This window comes from Atractosteus spatula, chromosome 21 (genome assembly GCF_055471065.1).
Source record: "Atractosteus spatula isolate fAtrSpa1 chromosome 21, fAtrSpa1.hap1, whole genome shotgun sequence".
Taxonomy (NCBI): domain Eukaryota; kingdom Metazoa; phylum Chordata; class Actinopteri; order Semionotiformes; family Lepisosteidae; genus Atractosteus; species Atractosteus spatula.
In genome coordinates this window covers 17,246,732-17,270,717 of record NC_142726.1, presented here as the reverse complement: position 1 = coordinate 17,270,717, position 23,986 = coordinate 17,246,732, and the positions used below count along the sequence as shown (strand labels likewise).

Below are 23,986 nucleotides of genomic sequence, written 5' to 3'. Positions count from 1 at the left end.
AAAGTGTGACCATGCTTGAAAGAAATTTCAGTGACATCGTTAACAATTTAAATACACATTTAACTCACCATAAAAGCCTTATTAAAAATAATATGTTTTATCCATTCTGATTAATCAAATTAAATGTTCAGGTGGGGAGCTGCGTCAGCATGCGTAGGCTGCAAAGGAACAAGTAATAGGTTTATTCCATGCTGAAAAAAAGAAAACAAGGTTTCGGCCGTGGAACCTTCTTCAGGTGTGAGAAAGACAAGGCAGTCAAATTAAATGTTTAGTATCATTATTAGTATGGAAGTGTGCAGAGGCTGCACGTGTCTAATAACTGAGGCTGGTAGGATTTTTTATGATTGAACACATCTAAAATTATAAAGCTATACATTTAATTCCATCGCGCTTGCGAATGCTACCAAACGCTGCCGAAGTGGATTGTGGGTGTTGTAGTTCTTAGTATCTTTCTGTAACTCCAAATGTGATGCGGTTAAGCTGCGACTTGCTGGACTCCGTGTGAAAGGACGATAGAACTTGGAGAATGAGTTCGAAAAGAAGGCAACAGGTTGATGAGACACAGGATCGGGATAAGAAGAAAAAGAAGGAAAGGCGAGAAGCGTCAGCGGAGCTTTTTAAATTGATCGAAGACGCGGAGGTTAAAGACAGAGCAAGGGAGGCGTGGAGTAAGAAAGAGTGCTTTTCACATGGTGAGTGCGGCTGGCTGGCACCGGTGTCCGGAGCGCACTGTGTAACTGCGTGTACCGTGTAAACCAGCAGTTCACTATCGTATATCTCATAGGGACTACAGCGTTATTATCGGTGACGTTGACTTGGACACCTCTCAGCCTTATGGACACCCTTTAGCTTTAGGATAAGACCTTTTTGCTTTCAGTGCGCAGCTTAATGTTTTCATTTCGCCCTGTAAAGCGCCCAGTTCTAAGCCGCTGCTTTTTCCGGCAGGGGGACAGATCGAGCTGGACTGCCAGCCCTTCCCGCACTGCGTGATCCGCAACTTCCTCCAGAGCCAGAGCTTCATGGAGGGTCTTCAGCAGGAGCTTCTGGATCTCAGCTTCCAGGAGAAGTCCAACGACCTGTACAAATTCAAACAGGTACAAAGAAGAGGAGTACATAGAGACGCGCTGGTCTGTGGTGCCCACAACAGACTCAAACACTGGGATGATAAAGCCACTCTGCATGTCTGTTTTTCTGTGAATCTATGTCTGCTTGTCAGGTTCTGAGGACTGAGCAGTTAAAATGTCCTGTTTTTAATTTTTACAGTCGGGTGACTTGAAGAAGAGGAACGATGCCCACATTGCCAGTTTAAGGTGAGCTCTGAGCACTCCGAAGTGAGTTTGTAACCCATGTGAAAACGCGCTGCACCAAGGAGCTGCTGGAGACGTGACCCGTCTGCCCGTGTGCTTCCTCAGGTCCGCACTGTTCCAGCAGTTCCGCTCCTGGCTGTCAGACGTCCTGCAGGTGGAGCTGGAGGCCACCGTGGACATCTCCTGTGCCCAGTACGAGTACACAGGTGGGGGGGGTCGTGATGCCCGGCGCGCGCGTGCCCTGGGCGGCTGGAGCAGGACAGAGCGTGTGTGAGAGCGAGTCGGTCTGTCACGATCCTCAGCCGCTGGGCTCGGGAAGGGCTGCGTCTGTCTTCCGCCTCCTCCGAGTCTTTGTGTCCCCTGCAGATGTGCTGCTGTGCCATGACGACGAGCTGGAAGGGAGGAGGGTAGCCTTCATCCTCTATCTGGTCCCTCCCTGGGACAGCAGTGACGGAGGCACTCTGGACTTGTACAGCACAGACAGTAAGAGTCCAAGAGCCCGGGGACACTTGGCTGTGGCTTTAAATCTGCTGGGGGATGAATTGCAGTTTTCCATCGCTTTTGTATTCGTTGTTTTCAGGGAATTATCAGCCCGAGCAGATAGTGAAGTCCTTGGTGCCCTCATGGAACACCTTAGTCTTGTTTGAGGTCTCGCCAGTCTCCTTCCACCAGGTGAGGTGTGGACTCGCTCCTCGATGTCTCCCTTCAGCCCAGCTGCAGCGTGAGGGATAGGGGCACAGTGCAGGGGAGGAAGCACGTGGGAACCTCTCTAGCTCATTAGGTTGCTCGTTAGCTGATTGATCGCAGAATCTCACCCAGCTCTCTGCTGAGGGATGCTCAGAATGGGTTGTTGTGGTGAAGAGGAGCGACTCTGGAGGTTGTTCAGTGCGTGGATCCGCGTGTTAAGTCGGAGACCCTGGTGACGCCCAGAGTGGGGTCCGGCGGGCTGGCCGCTCAGCTCCGCTCTGACTGACGGCCGCCCCCCTGCTCCTCCACAGGTCTCGGAAGTGCTCTCGCAGGGAAAGGGCCGCCTGTCCGTGAGCGGCTGGTTCCACGGGCTCTCCCTGGACAGACCGCCGCGCCAACTGGAGCCCCCGCTGGCGCGCAGCCCCCACCGCCCACGGGACGTGAGTGCAGCCTCCCCCCGCCAGCAGAGAGGACAGGGATGAGCAGTGTGGCACAACGGAGCAGTTAGAGCAGAGACCAGGCACGCAGGCCTGAAGCTGTCCATTCTGGTTTTCTTGTTCCCTTAATGGTTGAAAGAGATTCAGGATGTAAAAGGAACAAGAGCTAAAAAGTGTGGACAGCAGGGATGAGACACACTGCTGATGGTTCAGAATGAGATTACAGGCCGTTTGAGCCTGCAGTTATCTTGATATCATATGCGACAATCTAAACGATGGAAGTGTGTCAGTTATTTGGTCCAGACAAGTGTGAAATGTGTCTTGCAGCTGTGCACCCGTTCTGAACCAGTCAGACCGAACTGCAGAACTTTCCTACCAGAGGACTGTTGCTCCAAACTCATGCATGAAAAGTTATTATTCATGCTAAGCTGAAAAACTCGGGTGTGTGCATTCAGTGTTTTATCAAGCGAGCCCTGGATCGTAGTTCATGCCTTCGGCCCGCGTGTCTCTCCCCTCTGCAGGAGGCGCTGCTGTATGAGTGGATAAACCCAGTGTATCTGGACATGGCGTACCAGGCCCAGGTACAGGAGGAGTTTGAGGACACTTCTGAGATCCTCCTGAAAAACTTTCTGAAGGTGAGCATCTTCTCCCCTACTTTTTTTAATAGAAAAATGGTAATTGGCTACAATGGCAGTACTTAAATCAAACAGACAGGAAACAAATCTTTTTCATTTATCTGGACACATGATGTTTGTGTTACACTGGAAGTAGTGGAGAACCTCAATGGTTCTGTTTGTGCAGTGCAGCTCCTTCCTGCGTGTTGGCCTTGCAGATGTGTGCAGATGTAGATCATTTCTTTTCTTTGCATCGGCTGTAGGAGCTGTGCCTTAAGTATTGCGCACAGACGTTTAATGAAGGCCAGTGCGAAGTACTACATGCAGATTGCAGAGACATAAAATATGTTACATAAGGTAACATAAATGATGTATTGTGAGACAGTTCCTGGAAGCTAGCTGTGAAAAGGGCTGCAGTGTTTAAAAAGGCAAGCAGGATGTTGGTATATATAATTAAATATTGGTTATAACTGTACAGTGTGCTAGAAAAAAAGCATTTAGGAAATTCTAGAATCTTAATGAACATAAATAACATTACAGGCTATTCCTGGGCTTAATGGAAAGTCCTACACTCACAGGCCAAAATTAATAGTTTTCTTCCTTCAAACTGTTAGCTGGATGAGATAATCAGGCCTATTGTTTTCAGTTTTCTGACTGAACTGTGTATGGATTTTCAATTAGAAATTTAAACATTTAAATAAATACAATTCACATAGTAAAAAAACAGCTATTTATTTATACTGCACAACAGTGATATCTTAACAGCTAGAGTCTGACAACTGGCCTTATTGAGCATCACTATCAACTTTCTGTCAGAGCTGCGGCAAAGTTGCTGTCGCTGCCAGTCTGTGTCACGAGCCTCTGCCGGGTTTCTGTTTGAGATGATATAAACTGGACTATGATTTCTGTTATTTTGTTGTGAGTCTAAAAAGTGTAGAAAGTGGTTCCAAACAGCAGTGCTGCTGCGAGCCTCTCAGTTAAGGCATGATGGGTCACTGCCAGGCCGAGCCAGTGGCCGCCGCTGGTCTGGGCCTTTCTGGGCCTGTCCTGCACAGCACTCAGGGCTGAAACAACACTTCGCTGTGTTGCAGGAAGAGAAGTTTAAGATGGTGAACGACGCTCTGCGAGAGACAGACATCGAGTGGGTGAGAAGGGGACCTCCCAACAAGAGGTAGATACTGCTTGAGAGCCGCTCCACGCCAGGGGCTGTAGGTGGTCTTTTTGTGAGAGAGTTTGTATTAATTTGAATGCTGAGACACACAACGAACCCAGCTCAGTTTCTATATGTACAACAGGTGGCTCCTGTGTGTGCAGTGTGCAGTGTGCAGTGTGCAGTGTGCAGTGTGCAGTGTGCAGGTGAGACAGGCAGCCCCTGTGTGTGCTGTGTGCAGGTGAGACAGGCAGCCCCTGTGTGTGCTGTGTGCAGGTGAGACAGGCAGCCCCTGTGTGTGTTGTGTGCAGGTGCTACAGCCTGGCCGAGGAGGCTGTGCTGCCCCCGTGTGTGAGCCAGTGCTGGGAGCTACTGTCCTCGGAACCCTTCTTCCTGCTGCTGTCCAACTTCACCGGCCTCAAGCTGCACTTCCTGGCCTCGGGGAGCGAGGAGGACGAGGAGGACGGAGCACACGATGAGGGGCAGCCGGCTGGGGCTGAACGGGAAGTTCAACCAGAAGGAAGCCGCGAGGGTGAGAGAGATTCTAGGCTGCTTTTCCCAAGTTATTTGCTACAGGTGCACTGGACTGACTGCATGACCGAGATACCTACAATATTCTGCGTGCACTATTCAGTGCTGCACATTGGTGAATGGAGTGTCCAGAAAAGTGCAATATAAGTGTAAGCAATTATTAGTTATAATTATTATTTTTATTATCATCACAAATGCTGGCTTTATAAGAAGAGTGGCTGGTGTGTGTGATGACTTCGAGTCTCCTTTCCACTGAGGGAAGATCAGAGTTAACAAGCAACTGTTTCCTGTCCCCAGAGCCCGGCGTGCCCGTCTGCCGGGGGGAGCTGCAGCGCTGGAGCCATGGGGACTACACCCTCATCCACGACACCGACCTGGAGAACTCCGAGTTCGCCCTGGACCTGCTGCTGCACTTCGGCTGCGAGGGTGAGTGTGTGCTCAGAGGACAAGGTGGCAACGTGGCTCAGGGGGCAGGGGGCAGGGTCCTGGCCTCGTACCTGGAGAGTTGTGGGTTCAGATCCCTGGAGAGTCGCTGCTGTTGTACCTCTGAGCAAGGTGCTCCACTGAAACACCCAGCTGTATAAATGGGTGCCAGTGCCAGGCGCTTTGAATAAAAGTTTCAGCCAAAGTAAGCTTTATTACTATTAAATAGTAATTAGTAGGACAGCGGAGGGAGATGGGGACTTGTAAGCATGTGTTTCTAGTCATGTTGTGTATTGCTTTCAGACTGGCAGCCAGAGTTCGGAGGATTTACATCCTACATTGCCAGCGAAGAGGATGAGGAGGTGAGCTGGCCGTGCGCTCAGAGAGGCGGGTCAGAGCAGGGCTGGGGGGGGGTGGATAGTGACTGGGTGGTTCTCGGCTTCTGCTCCGTCAGTGAAGTGGGTCAGGTGGGCCGGAGCACCACACCGCTGACCTTCCTTCACTCACATTTCTCTTCATCTGACTTCCCAGCTCCTTACGATATTCCCAGAGAACAACTCCCTTGGGCTGGTGTACAGAGACAAGGAGACCCTGAGGTTCGTCAAGCATATCAATCACCGCAGCCTGGGAGAGCCTCCACGAAGTCCTCATGCACAGAGCTTTTACCGCTTTTCCTTCGTGTACTACGAGTGACATAAAGGACACAAATCCAGAACCGCGTGGGCTCATTCCTCGAGGGCCCTGCATGACGTTCAGTAAAATTACTCTAGTATAGAGGCTGGGGCTGAAGAGCACAGCCTAACCTGCAAAAAAACAATCCTTTCTATGTCATACACTCAAACACCCTGGCAGTAGACTCTTGCACAAATATTTACATTTCTCAGCTGTTGATGAAGTCAGTTAAACACAGGATTGCTACTTCTACACAAAAATTTAATTATATATATATGTTGTAACAGCACTGATCGCGCTTCTGAAAAATGGCATTACACATGAAAGCCACTCGTACCTTCTTTCATTCTTTTACATTCAGGGAGGCCAGTCTGTACAAATTGTCAAACAGTTGTGGGATTTTAAAAAAGCACACGTAAGCAACCATTTCATACCAAGCCAAAATACCTTCCAGAGGCATAACCAAGAGCTAACTGTGATAAACCTACTAGGACTAAATTTGCATTCCTAGTGCAATTTGTTTGAAACATTGTTGGCTGGTGATCCCTCAGTGCTAGTACATTCCAGTGGTCACCTTATTGCAACCTTCACCAATTAGCAGTATTGCACAGTATTGTGTTTACATAACGTCAAAAATGAATCATTCAATCAGATACAAGTGAGAAATGTTCTAACCTAAACAGACCCCAAGTCCTACAGAAAAGTAATGCTCTGTGGGCGTCTAAATGAGCCCAGATTACCTCTGAACTGCCACCCACACTGCCAGTTGAGTGCAATGCCTTTGTTTTCACTGAGCCCTCTTCCTGCCAGCAAATGACATTTGCAAATAACTGATGCTTTACTTGAGCCTTAAACTATACTGTGACAGTCATCCTCGTAGACATGATGGGAAGTCAGGAGAAGAGATCAGCAAAGGATCTTCTTATTGCACAATGAAAGTATCTGGCACTCAAAGAAAATCGCAGTATACAGGTAGAATATGGACACTGTGCAAAAAAGCAAAATATGGTCTTGTACTTATTTCAAATCTGAAGTCTATAAACGTAGTTTTCCTTGAAACCTTATACTGAAATTACAAAAGTTATATTGCTATAGGATTGTATTCTAGAAATATATATTTAAATACAAAGATACATTCGTGCAAGAAAAATATAAATCAACAACTGAATAGCCAGAATCCCATTTGCCCCACTCAGAGGAGGCCATGCAAGCCAGTCCACTTTGGAATGGATTAATACAGGGTCAGAGTGCAGTTGTGTTCTGAGATTTAAAAAAAATGCTTCATACAGTGTAAGCCAGCTGCTGCAAATTGCCTACCTCTTAAAAGCAGAAACCCTCTTAAGGCCGACACCCTTTGTACAAAAGGTTTTACAAAGTAGGTGCTAATTGAAATATTTTCTGCGCTTCCGAAATGATGTTGACCCAGTTTAAGCAGAACACACCTCGCTGGAGTCTGGGCTCTGAGTCCTAATGCGGCACTGCGGGTGCAGGAGTGTCCACTGAGCCCTGCGGTCCGTTCTCCTGCGGCGCCGTGTGTCCTGTCACACCAGGGGACTGCAGCTCCTGTACGTGCAAGTCCAGCTCCAGTGCGCTTCCTTTACTTCAGGGCTTCAGAATTAAAAATAAAAGGCCGGGCAACAAAGGGTGCATCCTTACTGGGTTTGAAAAGCAAAGTCCTCAAGGCAGCACCTGTCACCTCCGAGGGGCTCAGCTCACGGCGGAGAGTCTGTCCTAGGTCAGACGCGAGATACAGTTTGAGTACTGGGGTGTTTATTTTTCAGACCATTTATAAAAAAAAAGTTTAAAACCCTGCTATTGCAAAAAAAGGTGAAAGTGTCAGAAAAAGATCAGTATGTGCCCTAGATGGAAGAACCACTTTGTGGTTTCCTAATTCCGAAGGCCGCTCCATTGATGCAGCCTGCTTCTCCTGCAGCAGCCAGGCAGGATGCCACTCATGTATAGAGAACAGACTGGGAGGCGCAGGTTTTACACAAGGCCAGTCACAGTGGAGGACAGAATGGGAGGTGCAGGGTTTACAGGACCAGTCACAGTGGAGGACAGACTGGAAGGTGCAGGGTTTTACAGAACCAGTCACAGTGGAGGGCAGACTGGGAGGCGCAGGTTTTACACAAGGCCAGTCACAGTGGAGGCCAGACTGGGAGTCGCAGGGTTTACACAGGGCAAGTCACAGTGGAGGATAGACTGGGAGGCACAGGGTTTTCACAGGGCCAGTCACAGTGGAGGACAGATTGGGAGACGCAGGGTTTACACAGGGCCAGTCACAGTGGAGGACAGACTGGGAGACGCAGGGTTTACACAGGACCAGTCACAGGGGAGGGAGGGACTGGGAGGCGTAGGGTTTACACAGGGCTAGTCACAGTGGAGGACAGACTGGGAGGCGCAGGGTTTACACAGGGCTAGTCACAGTGGAGGACAGACTGGGAGTTGCAGGGTTTACACAGGGCCAGTCACAATGGAGGGCAGACTGGGAGGCGCAGGGTTTACACAGGGCCAGTCACAGGGGAGGACAGACTGGGAGGCGCAGGGTTTACACAGGGCCAGTCACAGTGGAGGACAGACTGGGAGGCGCAGGGTTTACACAGGGCCAGTCACAGTGGAGGACAGACTGGGAGACGCAGGGTTTACACACGACCAGTCACAGGGGAGGGAGGGACTGGGAGGCGTAGGGTTTACACAGGGCCAGTCACAGTGGAGGACAGACTGGGAGGCGCAGGGTTTACACAGGGCTAGTCACAGTGGAGGACAGACTGGGAGGCGCAGGGTTTACACAGGGCTAGTCACAGTGGAGGACAGACTGGGAGTTGCAGGGTTTACATAGGGCCAGTCACAATGGAGGGCAGACTGGGAGGCGCAGGGTTTACACAGGGCCAGTCACAGGGGAGGACAGACTGGGAGGCGCAGGGTTTACACAGGGCCAGTCACAGTGGAGGACAGACTGGGAGACGCAGGGTTTACACAGGACCAGTCACAGGGGAGGGAGGGACTGGGAGGCGTAGGGTTTACACAGGGCCAGTCACAGTGGAGGACAGACTGGGAGGTGCAGGGTTTACACAGGGCTAGTCACAGTGGAGGACAGACTGGGAGGTGCAGGGTTTACACAGGGCTAGTCACAGTGGAGGACAGACTGGGAGTTGCAGGGTTTACACAGGGCCAGTCACAATGGAGGGCAGACTTGGAGGCGCAGGGTTTACACAGGGCCAGTCACAGGGGAGGACAGACTGGGAGGCGCAGGGTTTACACAGGGCCAGTCACAGTGGAGGACAGACTGGGAGGCGCAGGGTTTACACAGGGCTGGTCACAGTGGAGGACAGACTGGGAGGCGCAGGGTTTACACAGGGCTAGTCACAGTGGAGGACAGACTGGGAGTTGCAGGGTTTACACAGGGCCAGTCACAGTGGAGGGCAGACTGGGAGGCACAGGGTTTACACAGGGCCAGTCACAGGGGAGGACAGACTGGGAGGCGCAGGGTTTACACAGGGCCAGTAACAGTGGAGGACAGATTGGGAGACGCAGGGTTTACACAGGGCCAGTCACAGTGGAGGACAGACTGGGAGGCGCAGGGTTTACACAGGGCCAGTAACAGTGGAGGACAGACTGGGAGGCACAGGGGAGGGAGGAACTGGGAGGCCCAGAGATTACAGGGCCAGTCACAGTGGAGGGCAAACTGTACAGAGGCTAGTGCCATTTAGACAAAACAAAATCATGACCTCGTAATATCAAAACGTGCTACTGTATATCACTGTTTATTGTGTGGTTTAAAAGGAAAGAAGCCATTACCTTCACTCTTTTCACTTTCAGTTGATTCCAGAACTCGGTTCGGGAGCTCACTGCTCTTCGCAACCAGCCATGGTGAATGTGTCAGAGTCCTGGGGCTGAAACATGTACTGTGAAATCAGTACAATAAGTGTGTGATGTTAGAGGGATGGATAAAGAGTCTTCAACTACAGATGCACTTCAGAATCGCACACACAATAACTGGGAGGGCAAGAATGTCTGACCTGCAGGATGTCAGTGAAAAATTTACAGTTTTGTCTCAAGCTCTGCTTCTTGGTATTGTTAATATGAAGAATACCACACAAAGCAAAGGACCACACAGAGTCTGAACTCCACGCTGAAAAGCAGAAAGAGGAAACAACATTTGGCTGCTCAGCCTGCTTCTGGTGTGAGGGAAGTATCCTGGGCTTGTGCTTGGACTATCTGGGAATGTCCAGTATCGGACTACTGACCGCCTTGAGGTTGGTGTCCACGTCTGCGAAGTTCCACTCGCTCAGAGGCAGGCCGGGGGTAAAAGGCTGTGTAGGAAAATTCACAGATTAATCGCACAGCTGCAGTAAGAAACGCCTGCAGTGTTGCCCAGGAAAACATAATAATTCATAAGGTTTGAAAAAAAGAATGAAGACAATTCGAGAGTACAGCAGACAGACATGGGAAAAAAACTGGCTCAGAGGGCTGCTTATAAGTGCTTATTATTCAAAGGATTCAAAGGATTTAATTTTATTTTCTAGAACAGCGGAGTTCATCTACAGGACAATCAGAACACAAGGACTGTGGATCCTCCTTTACAACTCCCTCCTCTCCATGATTTAAAACCCCAGGATTAAATCGCACTCCTTTCTAGACAGGCATACGGGAATGTTTGAGGGAAACATTGTGACCACCACTGAGACCACCACTGTGGTCAGGCAGAGCTCGGAAGGCGATAGACCTTTCTAAGAGCAGAGTCTTCTCTTCTCTTACTGTGCACAGTGCCACTCACTCCCCATGTAATGAACGCAATATCAATCACACTCACTTTAGGAATTATCTTAATCTGCTTAATTGTGCGTGATATCCAGATCTCTCAAGGCACTAATCCTGCAGGAGCATGTCTAAATCACTTTTTCCATGAATGAGCTCCATACTTTTGAAGATTCTTTTTTCTTCAGATTGTTCTAGAAACAGAACTAGAAGCCCAACTACACAAGCCTATCTATGGCAACTGGATCCAAGCATCATTTCAAATACAATTTCCATCTGACGGAGGCCAAGTCCCTATTCGCATCCTGACACTCGGTAAAGCAGAAGTGTAATAGACGATTAGTAAGTTTAGCCTCTAAATCTGTTTAATTCTTTAAAGTTCATCAGAAACAGCTAATGGAGGGAATGAGACTGGGGCTTTTGTGCAGTATGTGCACTCCTGTGGTGTACTGACAGAGATTGCCTGTGTGCTGTATGTTACCTTGTGGGTCACTAATCTCTACTGTTTCGTGAAGAGGATGATTTTGCAGATGCTTTAGTATACAAATGTAGTATAAATAAGGGCATGGAAAAATAGGAACTTTAAACAACTCCACAGAGAAAGGGGAGAATAATTAGTATTAGGATTCTTGAATTCACAAAGCCCTTTACATACAGGAGGGGACCCACTTCATCCCCCTCTGACATGCAGCCTCCAAGCACACAGGTCAGGGGGAGGAGAGAGAGATTGGTGCACCAATGGGACTCAGGATGAACTCCAGGGAAGCCAAATTGCATAGAGTGGAGGTTAGCGAGGACACCAGGATTAACACCCCTATTCTTACAAACAGGGCCACTGGATCCTCAATGACCAGTTAGTCAGAAGCTTGGTTTAATAATTATTCTCATTAATGTCTATATTAATATCTCATCCAAAACATGGAATGAGGAAAAAATGGGTCTGATGCTTCCAACGGGCAAACTGAGAGCATCTACCCATATAATTCACTTGCTACAGTCGGGATGTTTGCACAGTTTGAGTTATAATGATAAAAAATAATGAAATGTCAGTGAAGAAAGTGTCTGACATACAGGTGGGCCTGGATCACGTCCTGTAAGAGTTGTACTCACGTCAATGGCGGAAGACGGCTCAGGGTTCTGCTGCTGGCTTCGCAGGAGCACCTGTAGATCCTCCAGGCTCATGTCCACATGCTCCACGCTCTCCAGCACCTCTGGCCTGAAGCAAGCACACAGCAGGCAGGGGGCCCATCAGCACGTGCTCTAGAGCGCCCCCAGCAGGGCGAGAAGCTCACAGCTCCCTTGCACCGACAGGCTTACAGAAGCACAACACTCTGAAACTGGACCATACTGTACACACACCCGTTCAGCCCCATGGCAGCAGACATTCACACAAGGCACCTGACAGCCCAAGAACCCTATCCTAAAGGCTTTTAGTAAACTAGTGACCAAGATAGCATCTGTCTTCTCATAACGTCTTTATCATTTCAGAACGTTAGTACAGTAGTCTCGTGCTTCACTTGGTAGTTAAGTTACATGGTGTGTATACCCAAAATCACATATAATCAGAACACCCTCCTTAGGCCTTCCTATTCCCCTCCCTTAAACAAGTCAAATCAATCACAAGTGTATCAGAATGTGTATGTATGTTGTTTAAAGAATTACAAAAATGGTAATACAGCAAATGCAGTACCATACAGTACACAAAATATATCAAATAAAATTGAATAATGATAAAATGCAGGGAACACATTTATAACTTGATCCATTAGGGAACACAGCAGGTGCATAGCTCTCACGAATAGTCTTCTCTCAGTCTCTAACTGCATGAATTGAAGATTCATTCTTGCCATACTGTATATAGAGCCAAACTGGTCACCACCATCCAACCCCTTAACTTGTTCAAAATCGCAATTTTACCTCCAAATCAGGCACTTTTCTTGACTTGCCTTCCTCTTCCTTTTCATACTTGTTTCTCTCCCCTTCGTACTTGTTTTCGGTTTATGGGCCATATAAACGATAAAGCTCTGTGACTAGCTCCCAAAGTGTAGCTCAGCTGCGTGCCACACCAGATCTCAATTTGTGAAATGTCTCACATATCTTTGATTTTTTTTTGTCGTTATAAAACATATACTGTAACTAGCTATGTCGAAATTAAAAAAAAAATGCTGACAGGTCTGAAAAATCCAGAAGAGCCGGTATGTTGGCAAGTGTAAAAGGACTGAGCCCCCAAACGGGTCGATCGGCAGGTGGTGGCAGAGGGGGCTCCTGGGAGCGCTCACCTGTTCAGGGGGGGCCTCTTTCCCTTCCTCTCCGCAGTGCCGGACCCTCGGCCCTCCAGGACGGATTGCACCATGGCGACAGGGAGAACGGGCGGCTCGGCGCACACGTCGCAGGAGCCCAGGGGCATGCCCTCCGGCCGGGGCCTCAGGCCCGGGCTCACCGGCTCCTCCTTGATCAGCAGCAGACACTTCTCCCTGCACTCACACAGCACGGGCTGGGTTAGAGACGGGCTGCAGCTGGGGGTGACCTGGGCTTGCTGTGAAAATGTCCCGCAAGCCAAATAAACACTCAGTGTGTGCTGAGAGTGTAACTAAGACTCCATAGCCAGGAAGCATCTCAAGCCTCACTGTTCATCACTCTCTGTTACAACACTACAGCTGACTGCACACAGGACGATTGCCTAGTATAGCCAAGCCTAGTATAGCTCCTGGGCCTTTTGAAATCAGTGTTTCAAAAATAAGAAAATTGATTCTCGGGGAAGAAAAACCGAAAGCAGCCTGATCCAGCATTCTGTGACAGGTCATGAGAAACTGTAATGCCACGTGTTGCACAGGCAGATAATAGCACAGCCACCAAGCCCAGAGCCAGCGGCCATAGCAGAGGGGGGTCTTCGTCAGCCTGAACAGGATCTTCCTCACAATCCTCAGCATCCTCTCACCTGCTTTCCTCAGTCTGCGCAGGCATGCCCAGGGCACCTGGCTGAGACATGTCAGTGACGTCCGAAATGATTGGTCCTCCCACCAGGGCGGCGCTGTTTGAGCAGGAGGCAGTCTCTGCAGCTGGCTGGAGAGAGGGGAGAGCCATGTCAGCTGCTTATCTTACACCAGTCTCACGGTCCGGGGGGGCACAGCTGTACCACTGCACTGGGCACCTTATGGTACATGCTATCTGAATAACAACATGAATAACTGTGAGCTAAGATAGGTCAAAACTGCTTTTACCAGAGGCTCTCTCAGATAAGACAAGTCACTGCACTATAAGCTGTGCTAGTTCTTCAGCTGCTTTTTCCAAAAGAAACTGGTATGTCATGGAGCATCATTTTGAGACCTGCACACTGGTGTTGACTTATTAGAGTAAGGAAAAGCTGAGCACTTACCTGTTGGAAAAGATCCATCAAGGTCCATCACAGTGGCAGGCCAGAAAAAGAAAACAAAATGGACAAAACAACAAAATAAGATGGCTTGCTTTATTACTATATTGAAGCTGCAGCAATCTTACACTCACCTACATGATAGGGCAAACCCATACTCGGTGTCAAGGTAAAAATACAGTCCAGATAGCAGTAAGCAGGCAGCCAGTGATCTGCAGCCACAGTGCCCTCTGGTGGTCTGGAGGAGAGCAGATCTCCCCATCCATTTAAATACACCAGTGTCTAACAATGTACCTATAGATCACATTATTTGCATGAATCTATTCAAGAAAACAAATAATAAAATATGTCTGCAGCCATTTGTGTAGGAATAAGGGCTGTTCTTTGTATACTGATATTTTACTGCTAGGTATGACAAGGAGCTGCATGTCTTTAAGAGGTTTGTGGGTGGAAATATTTTCCAAAATGAAAGTCCAGGCTTTCTTTCAAGAGTTCTCTTGCAGAGCTCTGAGGAAGCAGATTGTCTGATCCCTCCATGCTGTACCTTTCCTGTGAACACAGGCTACTGCTAATTCTGGGGTGGCTTTATTGTTTTGCTTTGCAAAGACTCTTTTTAAACGGTATTGTTGCGATGACCATCTGGTTCAGTAATAGAGCTGCTCCTGATGGCCAGGGGAAGACCAGGGCTTGCTGTAATTTATGCACAAGGCCCAAGAGCATCACCTGAAGGGGCCTGGCGACACAGCAGGCTGCAGGTAATAGAAAAGAGTCACCCCTAAAACCTGAAATGACTTACTGAGCCGATGACAGATTTCCATTTATTTCTGAAAAGTGCTTCGCTGTGAAGCGTTAAAAATGTAGGATTTAAAAAGTTAATCTTCCGGCATTGACCCTGTAAAACCTTTCAGCTCTCACAGTGACCAAAATGTATCAGCAAGCACTTGGAGTCTCAGTGTTCAGGGGGTCTGTCTGCTGAGAGCGCAGGGGCTCACCCTCTGCTGCTGGAACTCCTTACCGACTGAATGAAGTAGGGCTCATGCAGGGGCTCCATGGGCAAACTGTGGCTGAACTTGGAGGCCGGGGGAACAGGGGAGCCATCATCCAGCATGAGAGGGCTGTGTGAGAGATGTTAGGTTAGATTATTAGATTATTCGTTATTGCCACACAACAATGAGACATACATACAACATAGATGGTACAAATTTAAATAGCACAGAAGACAAAACAAACATCGTCACATACATATGTAAACAACTTTCCATGTAGCAGCATAATTATACAATGGAATTCAGAGTTCAACGTGAATGCAGAGCTCGTGTGGCAGTGGGAAAGTAGCTGAGGTTGAAGCTGGCAGTCTTTGAGAGGAAGGGTTTGAAACGTTTTCCAGAAGGGAGAAGCTGAAAGAGAGTATGAGCTGGGTGAGCGGGGTCTGAGGTGATTTGCTTGACACCTTGATTGGAGGTATGGCTTGAATAGAGAGATGAAATCGAAGGGAGTTCACAGCCAACAATTCTTGCAGCTTTGGACACAATCCATTAGCGACACAATGTGCATCAGCAACAAAGGACCTGCCTACAACTAATGTTAACAACAGTTAAGGTGGCCATGATTAATAAGACACACCACCATTCACATCATACAAATGTCTTCTGATATTTTATTAGAATATCACAATCATACTTATACTAATGGTATACTAATGATAATGATAATGTCATGCAATAGGTATTGGGGAAATTCATATTTTCAGAAATTATAATTATGTACTTGGACAACACTTTTTAAACTCAAGCTATCTTTTTCCAAATTTTTCAATTGTCAATACTGATACTGGGTGCCAAATTTGTACATTAGACCACAGTAGTAAATTTAGCACCCACAAGTGGATATTCTTGGCAATTTCTAGTTTCTAAAAAGAAAAGTTTTTTTAGTTTAAGATACTTGGATGATGAACACGTCTCCTAAAACAGTTAATGTTTTCATATTGGCACACTAGTTTTAGCTTTGTGCCCCTTAAATTGCTAAAATACATCAAGCTGACAGGGCACTTTCTATAGAGCCATGTGTGCAGTTCAACAGGGGGTTGTGAAGGGAGCGAGTCAGCAGATCTGACTCAGCGCTTTGATCCTTTCAGCAGAGCTGCAGTGCTGTGCAGGTGGTCAGGTGACACATTCACACTGATTTCATACTCACAGCTTCCTCTTCATCCCACCACTGCTGTGTGCATTGGACTGAATCTGGCTGAACAGGAACTGAATCAGCTGTAAACAGACAGGAGAATCAGGAGTTAATAAACGCTGTGATTCAGCAAGAAAGAGGCACAAGTGTATTAAAATGGACATGATGGCATGATGACATTTTGGCAGTACAAATCACAATCACGAATTTCTTCATCACTAGTGGATTTTTGATTTTGACAAGTTTAGGAGTAATGAAAGAAATATACGTCTGTTAAAATTAAACAAAATAAACTGTCATATTGTTCACACCAACTTAAATTACATTTAGTGAAAAGGCATTTAGTTTTCCCACTGTCATAAGGAAACTTTTCTAGCATTCTCAGTCACTGTCCTACCAATTAGATTTTTGTAGTAGGCATGTTTCATGTGTCAGTAGAGATTAATTACAGGTAATCACATTCCCAGTGTCATAAACTTGATTTGAAAGTTATTTAGATTTTGAAGATGGTGAGCGTGAAGGTGAAATTGACCCAGGGGGAAAACAACAGGGAGCATGCGGAACAGCAGGGTAATAAGACTGTCCCAGGACTGTAGGGCTGACCCTAGGTAGAGACAGAAAACCCGTCTTCTCGCACCTCTTTCACGGTCTTGACCATGTTAACTAACATGTTGTCAGTGTAGACTGGGATAGGAAGCCACTTCTTAGATGTTATCCAGTTCTGCACACCCGCCAGCACAAGTGTACCCATCCCTGTGTGGCAAGAGGGCACCATGAGAGGAGACCATGACCATGTGACAACAGGACACAGAAGAAGACCATGCCCATGTGTCAAGAGTGCACTGCAGGAGACCATGACCGTGTGTCAAGAGGACACTGCAGGAGACCATGACCATGTGTCAAGAGGGCACTGCAGAAGAAGAAGACCATGCCCATGTGACAAGAGTGCACTGCAGGAGACCATGACCATGTGTCAAGAGGGCACTGCAGAAGAAGAAGACCATGCCCATGTGTCAAGAGGACACTGCAGGAAACCATGCCCATGTGACAACATGACACAGAAGAAGGCCATGCCCATGTGACAACATGACACAGAAGATGGCCATGCCCATGTGACAACAGGACACAGAAGAAAGCCATGCCCATGTGACACCAGGACACAAAAGAAGGCCATGCCCATGTGACACCAGGACACAAAAGAAGGCCATGCCCATGTGACAACAGGGCACAGAATAAGGCCATGCCCATGTGACAACAGGACACAGAAGAAGGCCATGCCCATGTGACACCAGGACACAAAAGAAGGCCATGCCCATGTGACAACAGGGCACAGAATAAGGTCATGCCCATGTGACAAGAGTGCACTGCAGAAGAAAAATGAGGCACTTCCAGGGTCAGCAGGTCACCATACAAGACAGTGATTCAACACCTGTAGTCAGACAGGACCTGCACAATCTCCTGCATGTTCTTGCCCAGCAACAGGAGTGCTACAGAAATATAGGACATTCCAACACTCAGTCGATAAGATGGCACTGTGCAGCCCGCCATGTAACTAACGAGTACGACACTGATTCATGACACATACAGATGGGCTACTGTCAACCAACTGATAATCCAAGCAGTCCTATCATTATTTATAAATCAGAACAGCCATGAATGTGACATTGTAACAGCACCACTCCCCTCACAAGCAAGGGGGTGTCACTGTGTTATTAAAGCTGCGCAGGGTACATGCCATGCCAAGCCCTTCAAACTGTCACATCAGAGTTCCCCTCTCACCTTGTTCATGACCTTCTGCTGCTGCGTGTGGTTCTGCCTTAAGGAGACTACCTCCCTCCAGAGAACTTCGTTCTGGCTGAAAGACAGAAACACACTTTAATGCTCCACTGCACAGCCTCAGAGCTCTGCTGCCTTTGCAATGGAATAAGGAGTCTCTGCTTGCCAGGCATTTTCTACAGTCTGAATATAAAGTGATAAGAATACAATATACATTCGAGGACAGTGGTCGCTGTTTTCTTTTAATTAATCCTGTTCCCTTATTTGCAACATTTTAAGGGTTATATCAATTAGGGATTGTACTGTTTAGTTTTGTATCTCAACTATTCTAGCAGGGAAAGCCTGAAAGGTTTGGCTATGCTGTGCCTGAGTTGATCAGAGTGGGCTTCTGAGGGGATGTCTTTGTCACTTCTCTGAGCGGTCTAGAACACATCACATGCCCAGAACTGCAAAATCACTAACAGGACAAACAAAAATCTGAGGAATAAATGTCCAAATCTGATCATGTTTTTTTTTTACAAAATTTAGTAATCAAGCCTCTTCCTGGAGCCCAGCAGGTCTTGTAGGTCATCCTTAAATAATCACCTTGTACAGACCTAGAACACTACTGGATTGCATCAATTTAGTAGGTTAAGTGGCTTAATGAAGTCGGAGATGGCCATCCATGGTTTCTGAAAGCTTCAGGGTGATGGCATTTTTATTCCTCTGGTAATTTTATTCCATCTATAAAATACTTAAATGAAGAAATCATCTGCTTCCGTGGCAAAAAAAAAAAATTTGTTCCAAATCTTCAGAAATGTATGATTGACCCACAAAACCTGGTGGATTGTGGCTCTCCCGGTCCAGGGCTGGTCATCCCTCTTTCACACATTTGCAGATATACAATGGGCTCAGTGCACAGCTCTTTTCTACCACCCTGAGTAATACCACCACCAGTGTGGCTCTTCCTGCCTCCAGGACCCTCCACTGTGCGTCTCTGCATGAGTCTGCACGACCTGGCGTGACCCTGTGAGACCCTGTGAAACTGCGTGAGACCCTGCGCCACTTTGTGCAACCTGGTGCCACTCCACACTCTGGGCTTTGTATCCCAGAACAGCAGTGGTGTGTGACTCTGGCACCTGCCTCAGCCGGCGGAGCACCCTGACCTCCAGCTTCGGCAGGTCACAGGGTCAGATGCTCACCTGACTGTTCTACTGAGCCATCAAAGACAATGACCAACATGCCACCTCCCAGAAGAGCCCCTATAAGTGCAGGCAATATCACCCCAGTACATCACAGTAAGTCCGAAACAACTTAGAAAACATGCAGCTCTCAATGATAACCCTTCCCTGTCTGGTTCCTGCTCTCTTGGTTGGGTTTTCCATGGGAATAAACAGAAAATATGTAATTGCAGCAGTGGATTCTAGTTCATCTGCTCCCACAGGTGTCGTGCTGGGAATAAGGGTAATGAAGGCAATGGCTGGGGCCACTGACTGTTTCATGTCCTGTATCTGGCACTCCATGTTCTCCTGCTGGCTCCGCAGAACCTGCACCTCGTACAGCAGCTTGCTCAGGTCCTCCTGCCGAACCTTCGTCTCCTCGCTCTTCACCACGGACACCTGAGACAGCAGCACAAAGATATACTGTCGTAAAACAGCAAAAAACGGCTTGGGGCGCAATTTCAATTATCAAGTGTGCCCGATAATACAGGAACTACCTGAACAGGAACTAACTGAACCGACAGTGCTGGGCAAACACATTAACATCACCCTTAGAAAAGTCTACTGTAGCAGCAGGGGAAAGATTCTGGGAAGAGTGTAATCAAAGCAAGAGCACAGTAAAGCATTGGCTCTTGTATCAAAGGGCTAGAAGTGAGCCAGTCATGTAGCAGAAGCTTAAACCTTGGGATCATTCAGGAAATAGCTGCATGCGATCCTCAATTACAGTGGATCCAGGTGGGCTGACTGTTCTCTCTGTGTTGGAGACCTCACATCAATTCATACTGCAGGGAACCAGGATGGAGTGTGTGCAGTAGAGTACATGACAGCCCATGTGAGCCCATGGTGAAAAAATAGTGCAAAGTTAGCAGGCAGGATGTGCAGCAGGGCCAAGAGAATGTCTAGAAGGTATCGCCCAGGTGCTTTTAAATGTGGAAGGGTCGTGGGTGCCAGGCTGACCTTCCTCTTGATGTGCTCCAGCAGGTGCTCGTGTCCCTGCAGGAAGTAGAGGTGCTGGAACTCGGTGTCGTCCCGCTCCGGCTTCACCAGGCCGCTCTGCTCGATGTTCACCACCTTGCGGAAGCCATCTGCAGAGGAGAAGACCTTGACACCGCGAGGCGCGTGCAGCTCTTCCAGCTCAAGAGCGCACGCTCTCCCCTGTCTCTGCAGTCTTACTTTCTTCATGTGTATATACAGCCACAGCTGCCTCTGGACTGCTCCATCCAACCACAAACACACAGGAACCCCCTCCCCCCAGAGGACTGGAAAACAAGCACTGCAAGGAAATCAGCCCGGGTATTCGGACCACCTCTGGGTGTCGGGAAAGCCCTCCTCCGAGAAACAGGAATCCTGTCACAAATACTTACACATGTTCAGCTGCCGCACAAAGCTTGCCATGTTGTTGTGCTTGAAATATTTCGGCAGCACTTCCTTGGCAAACCGGCCCTGGTCAAAGACATGGAAGCTGGTGCCAGTCTGTGGAGTGAACAGAAGGAAATGTGCCAATTACTACTGTTGGCATGAGGGCTCCTCCGCTTTCTCCTGCAGCTCAATTAACTGGACTGTTGCTATCATTTAGCCCGAAGACATGCTGGTAAAGTCTCCGGGTACACCCAGCACGAAGGCTTTAAAATGTTTCATTAAAGGTCATTGAAATTCTCCATATGCATAATTACAGATTTTAGATGTTTTGCAATGTGATTAAATGTTCAGGACCAAATCAGGATGAGGTTTGTGTAGAGTTTTCAATGTTATTATCTGTCTGTCCAAGCACAGTCATGGAAAGGGAGTCCTGTAATTTTTTACATTTCTTTTCTAGCCAGTCTGAATCCCTGCAAAGCTCCCTAGAGCTCTCCAGAGAGCACGGTGTATTTGGTTAGTTTTTCCTGGCATGATTAATATTTTTGTTGATAACACTTTACAAACACCTAGAATAAAAGCTGTTTAGGCATACATTCTTGAACAAAACACCACAAATATACATGGCAGAATCATATAACCTTTTCCTTATTGAAGAGGTAAGTATTACACCTACAGCAAAACTTAATTTCCACACTGCACCTGTTTCAGAGCCTCCTGACTAACACTGCAGTCAAAGTTGAAATGCATGTACCTTGTCAGAGCAGCTGGGCTTGAGTTAGGAGCTCATCATATGTGAGCACTGCCACAGAGAGACAAGACACAGCACTCTGAGCCAGGGACTGCCTCATCCTGCCTCAACCTTTCTCCATCTCAGTAAATGAGTGTTGAACATTGAACTGGCCAACTGAACACGTCTGCACGAGGACCACAGCTGGGCTCCACTTGAGGACATCTAGGCTTATAAGAACTGCAGGCTATGGCAGCTTCCAAGCACAAGAGAGAGCAAGGCCTCAGCTAACAGCTGTTTCATCATTTTCATGATGCATCCTCAGATCCCAGTATATTCTATATTATTTTTATTCTGACACACACAGCCCCCTGCTGCGATCTGTTAGCTCCAGTCTTTGGACCAGCAGCCCTGACCACAGATGCAGCTGTACAGGACACAGCTGCCGCGCCTGGGGTGGACAGCTAATCTGCAACAGACTCTGCCATCCAGCTCTCACACAAGCCCCAGCTTCCACCAGCGAAGGACGAAACACACTGACCTATCGCACAGCTCTAGGTCAGATCCATTCACCACTTATCTCTGAAACCAGTGAACGCAAGACAACACAACATTTTACTGCGGAACAGAAACCACACAGAAGAACACAATACCATGCTGTTATCCGCCACACAGAACCGAAGGCCAGCCAGCACTGAAAAGGAGAAGCAAGTGCAAACTCAAGATGGAAAGGCAAATGCGTATCGTACAGGCTGACAGTCTGTGAGCTGCTTTCTGTGACCCTCTTAGGGACCTGGTCACTGGAGTCATCTGACAGAACATGGCTGTGGTGGCTTGGAGTCCAGCTTCTCTGGATAAGATCCTCAGACTAGTTATCAACCAGAAGAGTTCAAGGCCTCCTCCCATTTGTAACCCTTCTTATGTTGATTCTTATGAAAACAGTTCTCAGTAACTGATCGAGCATTACTGAAGAAAAATAATTTAACGATACCACAAAGAACGCATTCAGCGGGCAAACCCTGCAACTCACTCCTGCTGAGTCAGAGTGCAAAAACAACTTTGTAAAAGATGCCAGTCTATCCTCTTCACACTCACTGGACACTCTGTAAACTGGACACTGCTCTGTCTTTGGCATAGAAATTTTGTTCAGAAACACTGAGCTTCCTTTGAGACACATGGGTAGACTTCCTTGAGCCAAGCCAAGAAATATAAAACTACTGCTATATCCCCTCCCCCCCTGAGACATTTTTACACCAGTAAAAAGCTCCAGGACCAGCAGAGTCGCTGAGAAAGGTTCTGTACTCACAGCGCTCCAGCAGATGAGATGGTTGGTTTCTGGATCCTCTACCAGTGTCCAGAGCTTGGTGAGGAATGCTGGAACGTTGCTGATATACGCTCCATCCATGCTGAGGGAACTGGAAGACTCCTGCATAGCTGTGAACAAAACAGGGCCGAATGTGTCCTATTCCATCTCCGTGCCTGGGAGCTTTCCTGGTGGTGACTGACACTGTCCTTCTCCTGAGCCATATCAGCAGAGCTAGCACGCTCTCCTCAGTCAGCACAAAGCGCCCGCATCACCATACCCTCCCAACAATGGGCCGAATAATGGAACAATATAGGGCATCACAATGCACTGAATAACACACGCAGTCATGCCTAGCACAATACAGCACAGAGAAGCGGTGCTAACCGCTGAAAGCACACAACAGAATGCGTGGTCCGGTGCTGCTACCGCAGTTTGTGCCAAGGTTTGTTTTTCAATGAACGCGGCTCTTACAAATCCGGTTGACACAGCCCACAGCTGCCTTCCGCCTGACTCACAGCCATGCCCTCCTCCCCCGGCAACTGCCCACTGCCAGGGCTGGGCTGACCGGAGGAAAGAGGGATCCTTGGAAAGAGAGATACCAGGCTTGAATGCAAAGCAGACCCCAAGACCCCATTTCCATAGGGGTCCCCTGCCCCCCAAATTGTAAAATGACCAGACTATTTTAAGACTGTTTTTTAAATAAAAAAACAGTAGGGGGCGCTCACCATGCGGTCTATGTGGTTCCTAATGCCCCAGTATAGTGACGGGGACACTATACTGTAAAAAGCTGCCGTCCTTCAGATGAGACATAAAACCGAGGTCCTGACTCTCTGTGGTCATTACAAATCCCAGGGTGTTTCTCGAAAAGAGTAGCGGTGTTACCCCAGCATCCTGGCCAAATTTCCCACTGGCCCTTACCAGTCATGGCCTCCTAATAATCTATGAACTGGCTTCATCACTCTGCTCTCCTCCCCACTGATAACTGTCGCATTTTCCAGGTAGGGCTGGTGGAGGAGAGTCCCCATTACCTGTACAGCACTTTGAGTGGAGTGTCCAGAAAAGGCCTATATAACTGTAAGCAATTATTATTATTATTATTATTATTACTGTTTTTTAACGAAGCACCTAAACAGTGTTAGTAGCATGTTTATTTCAAAGCACGTAACTTTAACCAAAACCACAACATTTGTTTCAAGAGCAAGAATTGACAAATTACATTTCTATTATCAGTCGTTTAGCCAACGCCTTTATCCAAGCTGACAAATTTAAAACCATTCCAGAACATGGTATAATAGCATAAAAAGGACAACAAAACACACATACAGTATGGCACGCACAGGGATGACTCAGGCCCTGCAGGAGCAGGCAGGGGGACATGAAGAGCTGGGCACAGAGCCCGCAACCTGATGTTTCTGGGCATCTGGTTCACCCACAGAGGTGCAGCGGAGGAGAATGAGCAGGACAAGAGGCAGGACACTGTAAAGAGGAATGG

The 23,986-nt window shown here is 47.8% G+C and overlaps 2 protein-coding genes across 3 annotated transcripts; one reads left to right on the top strand and one right to left on the bottom strand.

Moving 5' to 3' along the window:
- The first annotated feature begins 451 nt into the window (after positions 1-451).
- ogfod1 (2-oxoglutarate and iron-dependent oxygenase domain containing 1) lies at positions 452-5,861 on the top strand. Of its 2 annotated transcripts, XM_088938883.1 has the most exons (13): positions 452-692; positions 946-1,094; positions 1,264-1,310; positions 1,413-1,513; positions 1,674-1,790; positions 1,888-1,979; positions 2,306-2,434; positions 2,953-3,066; positions 4,137-4,216; positions 4,507-4,727; positions 5,024-5,152; positions 5,453-5,511; positions 5,681-5,861. In XM_088938883.1, exons 1-13 carry the CDS (start codon positions 527-529, stop codon positions 5,840-5,842), a joined length of 1,566 nt encoding a protein of 521 aa, XP_088795009.1. In that variant the 5' UTR covers positions 452-526; the 3' UTR covers positions 5,843-5,861. The 2 variants fall into 2 exon arrangements, with proteins under 2 accessions (XP_088795009.1, XP_088795010.1); XM_088938884.1 differs by lacking the exon at positions 2,306-2,434 and having other exon boundaries at positions 453-692.
- A 3,776-nt stretch (positions 5,862-9,637) lies between these two features.
- hsf4 (heat shock transcription factor 4) lies at positions 9,638-22,703 on the bottom strand. Its single transcript, XM_088938886.1, has 12 exons — positions 22,495-22,703; positions 20,467-20,575; positions 20,060-20,187; positions 19,377-19,501; positions 17,907-17,982; positions 16,143-16,210; positions 14,965-15,064; positions 13,518-13,642; positions 12,859-13,053; positions 11,690-11,795; positions 10,069-10,134; positions 9,638-9,726 (listed from the first exon to the last, which is right to left on the bottom strand). The coding sequence occupies exons 1-12, from the start codon at positions 22,618-22,620 to the stop codon at positions 9,667-9,669; spliced, it is 1,284 nt and encodes a 427-aa protein (XP_088795012.1). The 5' UTR covers positions 22,621-22,703; the 3' UTR covers positions 9,638-9,666.
- Positions 22,704-23,986: the final 1,283 nt, after the last annotated feature.

Coding starts and splice junctions, on each gene's coding strand:
- ogfod1 (XM_088938883.1), top strand. CDS start 527: ATGAGTTCGAAAAGAAGGCAACAGGTTGATGAGACACAGGATCGGGAT. Junction 1,095..1,263: donor ACCTGTACAAATTCAAACAG/GTACAAAGAAGA, acceptor TAATTTTTACAG/TCGGGTGACTTGAAGAAGAG. Junction 1,791..1,887: donor GGACTTGTACAGCACAGACA/GTAAGAGTCCAA, acceptor CGTTGTTTTCAG/GGAATTATCAGCCCGAGCAG.
- hsf4 (XM_088938886.1), bottom strand. CDS start 22,620: ATGCAGGAGTCTTCCAGTTCCCTCAGCATGGATGGAGCGTATATCAGC. Junction 20,576..22,494: donor ATCTCATCTGCTGGAGCGCT/GTGAGTACAGAA, acceptor TTCACTCCACAG/ACTGGCACCAGCTTCCATGT. Junction 13,643..14,964: donor AGCCCTACTTCATTCAGTCG/GTAAGGAGTTCC, acceptor CCCTCTCTCCAG/CCAGCTGCAGAGACTGCCTC.